The 16,013-nt window shown below is 34.1% G+C and overlaps 1 protein-coding gene across 1 annotated transcript in view; it reads left to right on the forward strand.

Annotated features, from left to right (window-relative positions):
* LOC125053230 overlaps window positions 1–16,013 on the forward strand; it is a 72,518-nt gene that overhangs the window by 18,724 nt on the left and 37,781 nt on the right. Inside the window, exons 17-34 of the mRNA XM_047654477.1 lie at window positions 2,452–2,778; window positions 2,856–3,040; window positions 3,847–4,032; window positions 4,617–4,752; window positions 4,957–5,136; window positions 5,577–5,847; window positions 6,352–6,644; window positions 7,260–7,436; window positions 7,814–8,008; window positions 9,286–9,471; window positions 10,382–10,551; window positions 11,348–11,562; window positions 11,995–12,157; window positions 13,175–13,400; window positions 13,691–13,795; window positions 14,201–14,312; window positions 15,456–15,602; window positions 15,796–15,914. Of these exons, the coding sequence (XP_047510433.1) occupies window positions 2,452–2,778; window positions 2,856–3,040; window positions 3,847–4,032; window positions 4,617–4,752; window positions 4,957–5,136; window positions 5,577–5,847; window positions 6,352–6,644; window positions 7,260–7,436; window positions 7,814–8,008; window positions 9,286–9,471; window positions 10,382–10,551; window positions 11,348–11,562; window positions 11,995–12,157; window positions 13,175–13,400; window positions 13,691–13,795; window positions 14,201–14,312; window positions 15,456–15,602; window positions 15,796–15,914 (3,393 nt within the window). The remainder of the gene's footprint in view (window positions 1–2,451; window positions 2,779–2,855; window positions 3,041–3,846; window positions 4,033–4,616; window positions 4,753–4,956; window positions 5,137–5,576; window positions 5,848–6,351; window positions 6,645–7,259; window positions 7,437–7,813; window positions 8,009–9,285; window positions 9,472–10,381; window positions 10,552–11,347; window positions 11,563–11,994; window positions 12,158–13,174; window positions 13,401–13,690; window positions 13,796–14,200; window positions 14,313–15,455; window positions 15,603–15,795; window positions 15,915–16,013) is intronic.

The raw sequence follows: 16,013 nt of genomic DNA on the forward strand, positions 1-16,013 counted from the left end.
CTAGGTCAATTGGTGTGAATTGTCTTTTAAAAAAAAATTAAAAAAAATAATCATGATTGTTATTTCATAAGCAAGTAGGTGATCGGCCTTCTGTGTAGTATGTCGTAGTTTTTCAGGTTTTAAAACATGCCGGTTTCATATTGATATTTGCCCTCACCATAGGAGCAAGTTATAATGGTGCATATAAAATGAAAAATCCATTGCTCCACAAAGAATGGATTGTGCTATTCTAATGGCTGAAAGTTGCACGTTTAAGCGACTAGGCCAGCACTGATCTTTTGTCAGAAAATTCTAGCGTAAAGTTATATATTAAACTAGCTGATCCGGCAAACGTCGTTTTGCCATGTTTATCATTTATAATAAAAAATTGGGGTTGATCGTAGAGGGGTGAAAATTAGTATCATAAAAAAAAAAGAATAAAATTTTCATCTAAAATTTAAAAAAAAATTAGGGGTGGACTACCCTTAACATTTAGGGGGATGAAAAATAGATGTTGTCCGATTCTCAGACTGACCCAATATGCACACAAAATTTCATGAGAATCGGTCGAGCCGTTTCGGAGGAGTTTAACCACAAACACCGTGACACGAGAATTTTATATATGTACTAGCTATAAAACCCGGCTTCGCCCGGGAGTTGATATAAGATGACGTGGTAGAGTCGAAATAAAAAAATGAACTATGACGTAAAAAGTAAAAAAAAGTTTATTGAAAACGTTTTCTCATTATTTACAATACTTGTTTATAAACAACATTTTCCATTTTATTGTCCGGAGTATATATACATAAATTTTTCGGATTTCCTACTCTTGAGCAAGCTACATATAGCTGACCGTGAGAGAAGCAGGATTCTTTGAGGTTAATGCCACAATATTTTAAAGTTTGTCCTTGCGCTTTGTTAATTGTAAAACTAAAGGCTAATTTTATTGGAAACTGCAGTCTTTTAAATTGAAATGGCAATTCCGAAGAGATCAGAGGTATTCTAGGTATAAATACTGTCTGTCCTTTGGTCTTTCCAGAAATAAGTTCAGCTTCAATGATATTATTCGATAGCTGTTTTACGATCATTCTAGTTCCATTACATAATTTTGGGGAGTTGAGATTTCTGAGTAGTATGATTGGAGTTCCAATTTTAAAGAGTTTAGAAATTCAAGTTGACACTTTCTTCAATGGATACCATCGTGTCGATCGATTTATATATTTTCTCTTCACCAGGTATTTTCTTTAGAATATTAAAATTGATATCGTCAACAATATTATTTTTGTTGGCCAAAATTGCTCTTTGAAATAACCACTCTGCATTAGTATAGTTCTGAATAATATTTGGATAAATTTTGTCGATTAGTTCGTCTTCAGTAGTGGCTATATTACAGAAATCACTATTAAGTTCAATGAGGCCGGTCGTTTGGTCAGTAGGATATGTACCTTCGCCGATTTGTAAAAGTATTTTAGCAAATTGTGCTGTTGTTTCATCTCTTGATAATTCAACTCTCATGTTTTTTGTTCATTGCAGTATTTGTACTTGTGGCCAGAGATGTGATTTTTTCAAGCATGCATTGATCTCGTCTGCTGATGTTGACTTGGGAATAACTGGAAGTGTTTGTCGAAAATCTCCTGAGAGTATGAGTAGAGCTCCTCCCATTATTTCAGAGTTTTTTCGCAATTCTTGTAATGTTCTGTCCATGGCTTCTATAATTTTTTTATGGGCCATGGTGCATTCATCCCAGATGATAATTTTAGCTTGTTTTATTATTCTTTTCGTTTTGAAATCGCTCGTTTCGCTGCTCAAATTAAACTAACTCTGGTGAGCGACACCGGGCTCTTATATATTCAGAGAGCTAGGCTCTAGAATATTCGAGAAAATTTGAAAATATTCTCACAACTATGGAGACTATACACTATGACTATTGGAGTGTATAGTCTCCATAGTTGTCTTGAACGAAGTTCAAATATTCGATAACAGATGGCGCCACTGCACTTAATTTCCAAGTTGAAGGGTCGGAAAGTCCCTTATATCTTTAAAAACATGCCCTTTAGATTAAAACGGGAACTTTCTTGTTCGAGGGGGGATAAAGGGCTATCACACCACATAAGTCCCTTTATCGTGTCGGGACTCCTTTTTAAGTTTTATCGGCACGCACATTTTATCGACTTAGTTTTATTATATATATATAGATATAGATATAGATTAGATTGTAAAGTGTTTTAATAAGTACTACCGCGAAATAAGTGACAATTTGTCTTAAGATGTAAGAATTAAGAAAGAAAATAAAATAACTGAGCCTTAACATAACCTATTGTTAACATTATAATATTCTTAATATTGTAAAAAATTTAATGTTTTATTAATTACTATCTTAATATTAACTCATTTATGTTGCTTTTTCACTAACAAACACTTCTTTATTGTTGATAAATGTTTGTACTTTATGTTTTTTTTTTGGCCATTTAGATAAAAGCCAGAGGAGAAGGTTTCGAAAGATATATCGAGGGCCTGTTCGGTAAAAATGGTCCTTTAAATAAGAATAAAGTTGTTGATAATATCAGTAAACTTAGATTCTTCCGTTCGGCAAATGAGGCGGATGAACTTCGGGATAAGATTGACGATATTGGTTACAAAAATAATGCGCTTAAGCACCGATTTCCCATAGCAGAGTTGGGATTTAAAGTGTTTGGTAATGAAATATCGTACTGGAGCGCTGAAGGAGATGAGGAAATTAGGAAATCTTTGGAAAGACTGGACCCGAAGTTGAGGATTCTGGAAATCTTGTCTGGAAAGGTAATAAATCATAATATAGTTTGAAAATGTTCTTAAAATGCCAACTCAAAATTTAACTATTTCATATACTTTTATAGGAAATTTCCTACAACAAAGCCTCTTTATTCCTGGACACAACGTTCTCTGTAGCGACAGGATGTGGTCTACCACTCAATATGAACCTAATGGGTACTAGTTACGTCGATACAAAAATGTCTGGTACGGTAGTCGATAAATACACACAGCACGGGAATTTGGACTTCGAAGGGAAAATACGGCCCAGGTAAACATATTTTTGATATGAGTGTATGAAGCTTTAGTACATTTAACATATGTCTACACTTTAGAATGAGTAAAATTCCTGAAACAATAACTGTATAGATGACGTCATGCGGTCCTAATAAACGTACTTTAAGTTATATTAGAGAGTGTTTTATTATATTTATTGACTCGTAAATTGACACGAAAAAGAAAGTATGCATTTCAATTCAGAGCGCTATGTGAAAATGTTAGATGATTTCTTGGTGTCTGAACTTCAAAACTTTCCTGGCTATAACCAAAGAACATGATTCCGGCAGAACGGAGCAACGTCACACACGTCCAATACGTCTCTGCCACGAGTTCGTGAAATTTTCTCAGGCAAATTGATCTCCAGGAGATGTGACATAAATTGGCCTCCACGCAGTCCTGTTTTAACCTATGGATTTTTTCTTATGGGGTTATCTTAAATCTAAAGTCTACTATAAGCCGAGTTCTCTGGCACAATAGAAAGAAAATCTCGCGTCACGAAATGGCAGCCGTCACTGATTCCACCTGCCGAGCCGTCATAAGTAATTTTATTGTTCGATTAAATGAGTTCCGCGAACGCGAGGGTCTACGGATGGTATTATTTTAAAGATATAAATTTCCAAAATTTGTAATTTAATAATGAATAAAAACTTTTTTGATACACGACTTACTTTCTTTTTAATTGATCAACTAAATATGAACTTTCTGTTGAGACACCTTGTATAAAACATTTAATATATATTTATTGTTTCTAATTTTAAAGTTTCTTTTGGGAAAACACGATAACTACTTTGATTACAGCGTGGCATTAAATATAGCAGCGACAATGAGTGTTCCGGCCGGCTCTTTAGCTCTGAGTGGTATTCGGTTATCTTCACGACTGTACACTGCCACGGCAGTCGAGGCTAAACTTTCTGTACGTGGTTTGGGATTACTGAGATTAGATCTATCTTTACCGAGGGACAAACAGGAGATATTTGCTGCCAAGTAAGTTTGCGGAATATTTTGCTAAGTTAATTGACAACTCATTGGTGTAGTGGTAAGTACCCCTGACTGCAAATCCATGGGTCCCGGGTTCGATCCCCGGCTGAGACGAACATCGATGTGATGAGCATTTGGTGTTGTGCTTAGGTCTTCGTTGTTTAAATATGTATTGATATGTCTATCTATCTATAATATTATGTATGTATATCCGTTGCCTAGTACCCATAGCACAAGCTTCACCAGCTTAGCATGGGACTAGGTCAATTGGTGTGAATTGTCTTTTATATATTAAAAAAAATCTTAGTTGCTTCCAAGTTTCTTTTAGGATATAAAATTAAATATGATTTACGTTGATAAACTGTTTAAGATAATATGAAAAATTGGTTGCGAGTAAATTATTGCCTCATTGTGTATATTATAAACATAAATGGACCTATAATACCACCTTGAGATACTCCTTCTTGAATTCTTAAAACGAAGTAACTTATTAAAACTTATGTCATATAATCAGTTAGTAGAAAGTTTTTTTTAAAAGTAATCCTTATTTTATACAAAATATGTTCCAAATATATGGTTTTCATTCACAGATCTGAATTATTAGTTCTTCATGGCGATCAAGAATTACAGCAGCAAGGTCTGAATAAGAACAGAATAGAACAGAACACTTGCAGTTGGACGACCTTCGATAAAGCTATTGGTATTAAAGTGTGCGCTGCTTATCAGGTAGTTTTTTTTTATTATTATTGCGATTTTTATTAAAGACGGAAAAAGTAGATGAGTATTTACATTTATCTCTAAAATGCTAAGCTAATTTTGTTAAATTTGTTAGATGAGATATAAAAAACATAGACTCTACTCTACTTTCTGATATCAAAAATTAAAAAAAAACTTCTTCAACTTTATATATCCTATAATACTTCTTTATAGTTCCCAAATATGACGAATCTCCGCGACGCTCCATATTTCATTATGAGCGGACCAGCTAAGTACATTGTTTCTTTGGAGAAAGCAGATCCGTCTGCAAAAACTTACGCCTTACAATACAAATGGGATCGAAATGAAACTACTGATGTTTTAGAATTCTCTTACGATACACCTAATAGTAAAGTAAGTATTCGAATAAGAAAAATATTTATTTTAGGTAAATTAATTAAAAGTTTATTCGAAGATTACTTTAGTGATTTGGACAGTATCGGTTTCAGCCGATACCAAGAAATTGTGCTTCAGAAAATATTTATTAGAAAATTATATATGCACTTTTATCGTTTTTTTTTTGCAAATAATTACGATAATATGGAATTTAAACGTCCATACGTTGCGACTTATTTAATGACACCAATTGTCCTTGCTCACAATAATACTGAGAATGAATAAAGGGCGCTACCGCCCATAGATTATATAGTAGATCTCATATCATAAAACGTTGCAATATATATATATTAAATATGCAAACGAATCCTTCCAAATAGTTTTTCGAAAGAAAACAAATGAAGACGTATAAACCAAATTCAAGGAAAACGCTATTGCTTACAAACTATTATTTCTAGGAAAAACGAATGTTCAACGCAATCCTTAGTATATCAAACACAACCAGTACCGCTGGGGTCACCTTCCAATCATCTGAAAGTATCATGAAGGCTAAAGCGCTGTATAGAAACCTCGTCCATGATAAATCGATAGAGGCCAGTCTTGATGTAGATGGACGAAAGCAGTTTGATACTGTGATGTCTTTGAAACGACATGATATAAAGTATGGGTTCGTTTGGATACCACACGCATATTGGGTTGTCAACGATGAGCGGATTGCTGAATTGTCTGGTAAGTTTTATAATAAGGCAAATTATTCGTCGCATTTTTTATTACAATAGCAAATATGTCTGTATCTTTTATATGTAATTTTGGATAGATATTGATCCTATATCTTCCCGAATGTCATTAAGTGACTAATCAAAATGTAACATATAACGTTAATTTGTTTTAGTTTTAATTGTCTGTTATACCTTCTTAGTTTAGTAACATGATATCACATCGCAAGTGGCAGCCTTTTAAGAATTGGTACGCTCTTTTCTTGAAGGACCGAATTGGTTCGGAAACACTTCAGTGGGCAGCTGATTCCACATAGTGGTGATTCGCGGCAAAAACTGCCTTAAGAAACGCTCAGTTGTACTGCTTACATTTTTTTAATGTAATAGGAGGCAAACGGGCTCACCTGATGTTAAGTGATACCGCCGCCCATGGACACTCACACTGCCAGAAGGCTCGCAAGTGCGTTGCCGGCCTTTCAAGAATTTGTTGTAATGTTTTGTTAATATTAATTTGTAGGTACTCTGAAAGTGAAATCAAAGGGCGGCGTCACTCAATGGGACATAACAGCCGATTTCCAAACAAAACAGCTCGCTAGTCGCCTTTTAGGTTATTACACCGTAAACGGACCGACACAGGGCATGAAATTGCAGCTCGATTACCAATTTTACAAAAACATGAAGCAAACAATAAAATTGGAGGGCGTATACAGCGAAAGGTCTATGAACCTTAGGCACGATTTGTATGGGGATTTGGCCATGGAGTTCACCGCATACCCGGCGTATAATTTCTATGCAGTCCTGAAGAATTTGGTGAGTACGCAACTCAATTTAATGCTGTTTGGACATGTTTTCTTCCCTTTTTATTTATATTTTGCTTGTATTTAGGTACATTTTTGTCAGAAAAGCTTGCTTTTTGTCAATTTCTAAAAATGCCTTTTTAATTAGAAATATCAACATCCGAACTTCTTAAATAACGCTAACTTTTTTTTTTTAACTTTATCCGAAGATCAAGGCAAAAAAAGCAATCTTTGCAAGAACGTAATATACAGTTAGAATAAGATAGTTGTCTAAAATTATAAATACCATCGAATAGATTACGGTCTAAGTAATTGGAAAAAACGAGTCAATATATATTTACAAATCATTCTAGCTTCCTGTGTAGATATGTCAGGAATTTAAGCCTGCTTTTTTTAAAACATAGATAATTGCAAAATTTTTAGAATTATTAAACTATTTTTTTAATATAACCTAAGAATACATTTTTTTAACCTAACCTAACCTAACAGATTTTTTATTAAATCATTAATTGCACAATTCACTTTCGTTCACTAAAATTAGTTGCCGAAACTAATACCCATGATTCTGCAAAAAGTCTATAATGCGTATTCTAATTATATAACTTATACAAAAATTCCCCTTTTACAGAGAACTCAAAATCACGTAGACGTTGCCTTTAACGTCAGCGCGTCGAAAGACCTCAAACTAGACCCGTCTTTCACGTTCTCGTTCAAGCGAGTCGACAAAATGAGTGGTATGAAATTGAGTACGGAGGTCAATTTGCATAGGCCGAGACCGATTTTAATGAAACTGCACTTTGAAGAGGTATACATTAACTAACTGGAATTAACTTAACATATTAATATACAATTTTTCTAGATATTTGAATATCTAAAATTACGAATTAGTTGCTCGGTCATTAATTACTATACTTTGTGCATGCTTTATGAGTTTAATAGTAAAATATAATACAATGAACAGCTCATTACCATTTCCCAGATCATCATCATTTAAATATTTTATCACATAATTTTTTAATTCATATTTATTTTTTGGTGGAAATAGAACCTATAACTTGACCTTAAGATTTTAAAAATGAAATGATAAAATATTCCGTTCCGCGAACAAAATTCTACTCTTACTTGTTTTTGTTTAAATGACACGTCTGAAACAAATGACTTAGGAATCTCAAACACTTGCAGATAGGACCAAAATATTCAGCTCTGGCCGTATTAAACTTCAACCCTAAATCAAGGGAGATAGTTGTATCTGGATTTTTACTCACGCCTCCCGGAACACAATTGTACGCGGACGCAGAACTAAACGTTACATTGCCGAATTTGCATCCTTGCATGTTGAAGGGAAAGCTATTCGAAAAGCGCCCTAATGAGTTCCAGGTAAAGCTTTTTTGTATGCCCAATTAATTTGATTTGAAAACTTTTTTTTATTTTTTAGTATAAATTGTCTCTAAAAAACACAATTTAACGTTACGATCTAGACCAGTGATTCCCAAAGTGGTCTATATCGACCCCTAGGGGTCTATAACAACCGGCAAGGCAAAAATTTGGGGGTCCATGAAATGAAAAGGTCCACGACAGTGGATCTCAACACATACACTGATAGTACCTATCTACTTACATCATACTAATATCAAAACATATACATTATTTATAAAAGTACCTATGAAGTAAAAAAAAATATTATATATGTTTATAAAATTGTGTAAGTTGTAGGATGTTGGTATTCGCTTTGTGGTCGCAATACATTTTGAAATATACTGGAAATCAATATCAGTAAGTAGTCTACCCAACACGGAAAAACATTTCAAGGGGTCTACGACACAAAAAAGTTTGGGGAACTCTGATCTAGACTAACTTAAGACTTATAAGTAATTTAAAAGTAACGTTATTAACTAAAAATCATATTTAACATAAGAAAGTGTCCAATAGCAGTGTCTACTTACAATCTCTATTACGGGGTAGACACTCTATTCTTGTGTACTATTTTCTTCCACTTACCACCGTTTAGCACTTAAGACTAAAGCTACGGTTTCCTAGAAAAGCGGTGCCTCAGAGTAGGTTTTCTAGAGAACGTCTAGTGTCACCGTAACGTCAAATAGCGGTGCTGTCATTTGCATGACGGCCGTCATAGCGGTGATAAACAGTAGTTCAACGTTTTTCGCGTGTAGCGGTGCGCATATTTAATTAATACAATGACTTGAACGAGCGAAAATGATGAACAATGAATTGATTTTGTTAAAAATCATGAAGCTTTGTACAATATTCTATCCAAAGAGTACAGACAAGCTCAGGTGAAGCAAAATTTGTGAAGCAACTCTCCTCCAAACGCTTTTTTTGTCTTCTGATGACTCTTCATCATCCAAAAATACTAATAATGTTATGTCTAAATCGTCCATTTTTTACCAGTGCACGACCGAGTAATGAGTGACTACGATTGCATACGGTCGCACTACTTACTATGAAACCACAGCTTGGCCAACGTAAAGACGGCCGTTAGTTATCGGCACCGCTTTTCTAGGAAACCGTAGCTTTACGTGCACTCACACGAAGACACTAATTCGAATGGTTTTGTCCTTTTCAATCTTCTCACAAGGCCTGTGGTGTCTAAAGTCTTAATTTATAAAGAAAGTATTATTAAAACGATTGTTCGTTAGGTAAACGCGAATGGGATTTGGTTCACGGGTGTAGATTTCAACGTAGACGCAGTGTATCAGGACCAATCAAAAACCAACATGGCGTCGCATCGTCTCAAATTACTCATTAACAGCAGCCACTTTAAGGACATCGCTGTGGATGCGAGATTTACACAGGACAATCGGCAGATTACTTTTATTGCTGAGGTAACGATATTAGTTATGCCGCAAATATTTCCTCTATAAAACAGTAGTAAAATATAAAATATACTTTTTTTTTCTGCGGTTATTTGCAATCAGCCCCAAGGCTATGAGCGATTTTTTTCTGTGGTGCTGTCATGTGGAGTGACGTCCCATTGGATGCATCTACTCATCTTCTGTCTAGAGATACTGCCGGTCTTCTAGCTCTAGAATAATAAAATATACTGAAAATATTTGGAAAAGTTTAAGGTTTTATTTCCACATTTCGATTTATATTTTGTTTTATCTTCAGTTCTACCCTGTTATGTGCGGACATCATCCAATTATGTCATACGGTGAATGAACTACACCTATCATATGAAAATCTCATCAGTAGAACTATTTAATCTTGTAAAGAAGTTTCAAAATAGTAGTACGAGACAATATTGCCTATATATCATATTTTAATTTTAATTTAAAAACTTCTAGAATTTCAAGTCAAACAGTGGAATGGGTCTGACATATTCCTAGAGTGGCTTCTTTTGGGCAAATCTTTATATAAATTACGTGTCACGTTGTTTGTCCGCGATGGACTCCTAAACTACCGAACCGATATCAATCAAATTTGCACATCGTGTGTAGTTTGATCCAACTTAAAAGATAGGATAGCTTACATCTCAATTTATAGCTGCAATATTATTTTATTGCAAAATATAAAGTACCAACGTTTCACATAAGCTACAATTTAATGGCATAACCACCAAAAAAGCATGGTGGTCCCCATGACTGGTGTTATCCTACCGTTTCCCTTGAATAGTTTACAACTATGTAATATAACAAAAACCTTAGCCACAGCAACCCTTGGCCGGTCTGCTAGTTTTGTATGAAAATTAAAATGTTTGGAGATGTTTTAAATCGTTTTTTAATGATGTTTCAGGGTGAATACAACTCGGACTCGTACAAAACACTTATTCGCTACATACTGCTGTCGGAGCAGAACTTTACTGCGTATGGTGAGGTTGACGTTAGTGGCAAGGCATACAGTGTCAACCTTAACGCTGATTTGAACAATAACACTGATGTCAATATGGACATACATTTTGACCAGTAAGTTATTATTCTTATATGAATGGGCACGGTTATTTTATCGTTGATTTGTACTAAAAGGCGTGTGAACTTCAAAACTCTTAGGGTCTGTTTCACAATGTACGGATAAGTTCTACATAAGTTCCAAATTAGCCATTTATTACTTTTTGGTAGGACAAACACTATTGTTGCGTTTCACGACTGTCAGATAGCGCTATTCGTCACATAAAGTCCATCATAAGTTATGAGTCCGATGAAGTATCAAATAGTACTAGTACAATTTATCTTCGGGGACGTCCTAAAATTACGTGAGCTGTTTAAAGGGGGGGGGAGGGGGTCGAGTCAAATCTCATTTAATCTTACGTTGGAGAGAGGGGGGGTCTCGGTCTCTCTTTAAAAAAACACCTCACGTAATTTATGGACGCCCACTTCCAAATAATTTATGTGTTGCATCTTCGGTACTTTATCCATACATTGTGAAACAGACCCTTAGTATAAAATTTACTTTAAATTTACTTCATTTATTTAGGGTTAAGTACGATTTCCGTATGTCAAATTCAATATGTTTGTTACACTTAGCGCTGACGTTTCTGAATCTTATAGTATTATTAGTAGACACAGACTACAGTTAGACCAGCTTTAAAAATATCTTTTTTCTTATCTAAGAGGTAAAAAAGGTATAGTTTAACACCTCAAGTAAATTTTCTCCGTGTTTATTAATAACATTCAAAAAAACGTACGCTCTTGTAGACTGCTCAAAACAGAAATTTTTCGATTTTAATAAGATTAAGGTTTTTAGAGAAACAAAAATTTACAGATTACGAGACGTTCACATATCTTACATCCGAGTAACGACACCAACGCAGAAACGCCTTAGCGCCTCTTTCAACTGGGACGCGAACCGGGACCCTTCACAGAAGATAAGCATTGATGCCAAACTGGACCATAAGGGAAAATGGCATCATGCGGGACAGGCCACTATGCATTATCCAGGACAAGTCGTTAATGGGGAATTTGAATTTTTACTTAAAGGTAGGGTAGGCCGATTTTTTAATCCATAGAATTCTGACAGCTGATCATTTTTTGACATGTCAGAGATGGCAAACCTTTTCGGCCGCGCACATTTTTTAATTTCAATACGAGTCTGAACATCGATATATCAGTCTATACATACATTTTATTTGTTAGTGAATGTATCCATTTTATTAAGTGCGGTGCTCTACATTAAAAGTGGTTTATCGGCGAGTGTTCATTACGTCCCTTTTCGTCACAAACAGTAAAAAACGCACAAATTAAGTTAATATTTTATTTTCTTAAAAAGGTTGACTAAACCTGGAATTAGTAGGCAGGGTTAGGTTAAACGTTATATAGACTTTATCTTTATAACGAATGACGTTATAAAGAGTTACATCTTAGTACATAAAGATAAAGAGTAAGAAAATAATACATACATTGTGATTTTAGACTGGTACTGCGAATGGCTCGTCCGGGCTGGATGGACGGACCCTACATCTGTAGTGTGGAGGGTGAAGGCATATTCTGAAGCTCACGATCAGACAGTATATGCACTGCTGTCAAGCCTCCAAACTCCATTACCTGGCTGGAAGGATACTAGCTTTAATGTTATGTGAGTATTTTATGATTTAGCATTTTCATTGCTTCTATGGAAAATCCTTATAGTTATGTACAGTTCGTAGTTGCCTACCAAACTAAATTTTTTTTTTAAATCTCGAGTCTGGGTAGAAAATATGCTTGTACAAAAACATGCTTTGGTTTTATGTTGTATTTAATAGTAGTTGATGCAACTGTCATATAATAGAGGGTATTACATGAGTGTTTTAATACCTAATTATATGCAGTTGCATACACTACTTTATTTTATCTCATGGCTATAGGTAGCTACATTAAATAAAATGCAATATAAAAGAAACAAACTATTTATTATAAGTTTGTTATTGGTCTATTGTCTTGGAACCAGCGCGCTTAGCGCGCTCGCTATATAGCCTCCCTTTCTATCGTATGCATGATAGAAAGGGAAGCTAGACAGACTGGCGCCACGCGTTACGTAACGAAGCGATTTACCCACCCATAAGACTATAGTAGTTTATCTTATTTGGTAATTCATTTCTTAAACAAGGTTTTGGGAAGTTATTTTCAGTTGTACTAGACTACGATTTGGATAAAACATTTACTGGCTTTTTGATGTTTATCATACTTTTAATTGATGAAGTTACTATTTAACTTCTCTTTATATATTGTTTTTTACCGCTGGTAAAACTAATTGCTGGCGGCGCTATATGATACGGTTTACTATTCGACACGTTCTATATGTAGTAGTGTGTACTACATACTTCGAACTAAATTCAGAATTTTTATATTTAATGAAAATAAATGTTTGTTAAAAAACAGTCATTGTTTTCTTATAATCAATAATACGGAACTAAATATGACAAAGTGTATAACACTTATTACGCATATTACTTGTACAAAATAATCGATATTTAACATCGTCAAGGCGTCCCAAGACGGCACCCAATTTTTTTATAACGTTTACGGTGTAACGCAAAACTTAATCCTGGCTATTTACCAGATATAATGCTTTACTTATTTTTAAATTATAAATTATTTTTACCTTGAAACATAGGTGGCGCTACCAGGACAACTTACAAGCTCTAAACGCCAGTATGAATTGGCAGGAAGACTATCTCGCTTTCAGTCTACTAGCAGACTATTTATTTACTACTACAAAGTTCTATGGGGAAATAAACGCACTTGTCAACTCGACTATACCAACGTTGCCCAGAGCAGCTGCAATTGCCAAACATACAGTTGTTTGGAAAAAGAGTGCAAACACTTTGTTAAGTTTTCAGGTAAAAAAAAAAATTCTAGACGCATTTATTAGAACATGGAATAGATCAAAATAAAAAAAATCTATAGGAGCGTTCCTACGAACTCTTTTAGAAACAGTGTACCCACATTGGTCTCTCCCACTATTATATTTCAGACACACGTGAAATCCAGGCATAATGAGTTGTGCAATATATTATAAATCAGATTTCTCCTCTAAGGACAAAGGATACATTTATCTCTGCCTTTTAAGTAATTAAAAAGAAAATTAAATATCGTAAACTTTTTTTAATTAATTTGTTTTTATTTTCAGTATAACGAAGACGGCCTGTTAATGATAAATTCCTCATGGGTATTTGACAAGGGACAAAAGGAAAATAATATAACGGGCAATGTTACCATCTTGACTCCATTCACAGTAAGTATTACGTTTCCATGTTTAAACAAAGTCAGATTAACAGTATAGGGAAGTCCTAAAACCTCTAATGTCCCAAATATGAGTAAATAGAAGAATTTGCGTCTTAAACTTTAGACAGATTTCTGAATTTTATCATTTACTTTATATGTGTACGTGTAAGATCGAGAAGATGCATCGGTTTTTACGTAAAAAAAAACCTGCATTTATTTGCTTTTTCTTCTTATGCCAAGGTATTAATAATCCGCGTGCTTGATACTGCGCAATAAAGGCATTCAAGTAGGTCCTAAATATATATCATAGTTCAAATATAATATATATTTGAATATTCACGGACGGACAAGACAAATATTTATAATGTAAAAAGTAAAATTTGAGGTTTTTTTACATAATCTATGTTTATTACAGGGTTATACAAAGGGCTACTTGGATACCAAATTTATATTTGGTCACAAGCGAGATATCAACGGAATAACCGTCATGGATCTAGAAGGAAAAACTGTGGAAATTCGGGTTGATGGTATGTTTAGTTGATAGTATTTTTATATATCTGATCTGAAGTATATAATCTCCATTAATATGGAAACCGTACATTGATATACAAAAAACCCAAGATGCACAGTCTCGAACAGAACACACATAACACTCGAAAGTGTCCCGAAACACTATTTCTGTCCCTTTCTATAACAGTATGTCTATAACAGTATATGTTACAATCATATATTATTGCAAAATCAACCTTCAGCGAATTGCTTAAAGTTGTTATTACAACGCAGTTTATACGTACATAAAGCAATAAAATTTTACGACCGACCGTGGTCGGTAGGACAAGGTATTGAGTGGAGTCGAACATGACTTTTTTATTTACAACTATTTAACATAATTTTAAATTTATCCGACTTTTCGGGTGCTTTACAGTGTGCGTGGTCACGGTGACTGAAGACAAAAGGTGTTGGATGTTAAATAGTTGTAAATTTATAATAATACATAACTTCAATCCGGTTAAAATGTTTTTTTCTTTAAATTAAAAAAAAATGTTAAATTGGCTACCTCCTGACCTACACTTTATATATCGTAAATATATTTGTCAAAATTTACACACAAAAAAGTTCAAAAGTACATAAATTTATTTATAAAAAAAAAACACAAATAAATAACATCGACTCCACTTATTAGACGCGAGACTATTTGAAATAAGAGCACAATTTAGAATGTTGCGCTCATTTTTTGAGGACGTTTTTTAGACGTTGATTGTGCATCTTGGGTTTTTGTATATCAATGAAACCGTACCATATTTTTTTTTTTGTATTTTTATTACATAAACAAAATTTATAACTTTGGGAGTGAGTCTGAACCTAAATTTAATATATAAATAAAACCCAACAGTTTAATCACATTAAGAGCCAGGACAAACCTGTTCGAATGAATTACACCTCTTTAGAACAATGCTCCATATGTTTGGTACTGAAAAACATCGCAGGCAAAAGTAAAATGAAAATCTTCGGAAATTCCTTAACGTTAAGAAATCACTAGCGTTATGGATTTCAGATTTAACTATTTTGGCTTTAAAGAAATAGAAACTTGTCTTATGACAAGACAGCTCAATAATTTCACGAATCGTATAGTTTTTTTTTCCTTGTCTTTCTACGTACAATTTTTCTAGGACACATGCATCGTATAACGAACTGTATGCTCGTGGTGAATGTTACGAGTCCATTACCCCAATTCTCACAAACCACTGCTCGACTCGGTTTCATAGAGGCTGATAGACATCTTGTTGCCATGGTGGTCACTACTAACTCTACTACAGGTAAGTACTCTTTTGATTTAATACTGAAGAACGTGTAGCGTGCTAAAAAGAGGTATTCAAGAAAGTTAAAGTAGTATTATAATATTCAACTGTACAATTTGTTGACTTCCTCGGTATATTTTCAATATTAGTCTTAGATTTCGCGCAAATTTGATATTTTTTACAGTATTAAGTAAACTTGTAATATTTATAGGTATCGAAGTTTTATTAAAATTGGTGTCGCTCCAAGATTTCAACATTTTGGGTCACGTGGCTTTGCCAATACAGTATCTGAACAGAGCTCTCATTACCGCCAAACGGGCTAAGGACGAGGTAAGTAAAGTTGTTATGGGTTTTTAACATTAAATAAAACAAATTAGCACATATTAGGATGTTTATAAAAGGTACCTCAAACAAGTAAGCTAGCAAAAT

This window comes from Pieris napi, chromosome 10 (assembly GCF_905475465.1).
Source record: "Pieris napi chromosome 10, ilPieNapi1.2, whole genome shotgun sequence".
NCBI classification, from domain to species: domain Eukaryota; kingdom Metazoa; phylum Arthropoda; class Insecta; order Lepidoptera; family Pieridae; genus Pieris; species Pieris napi.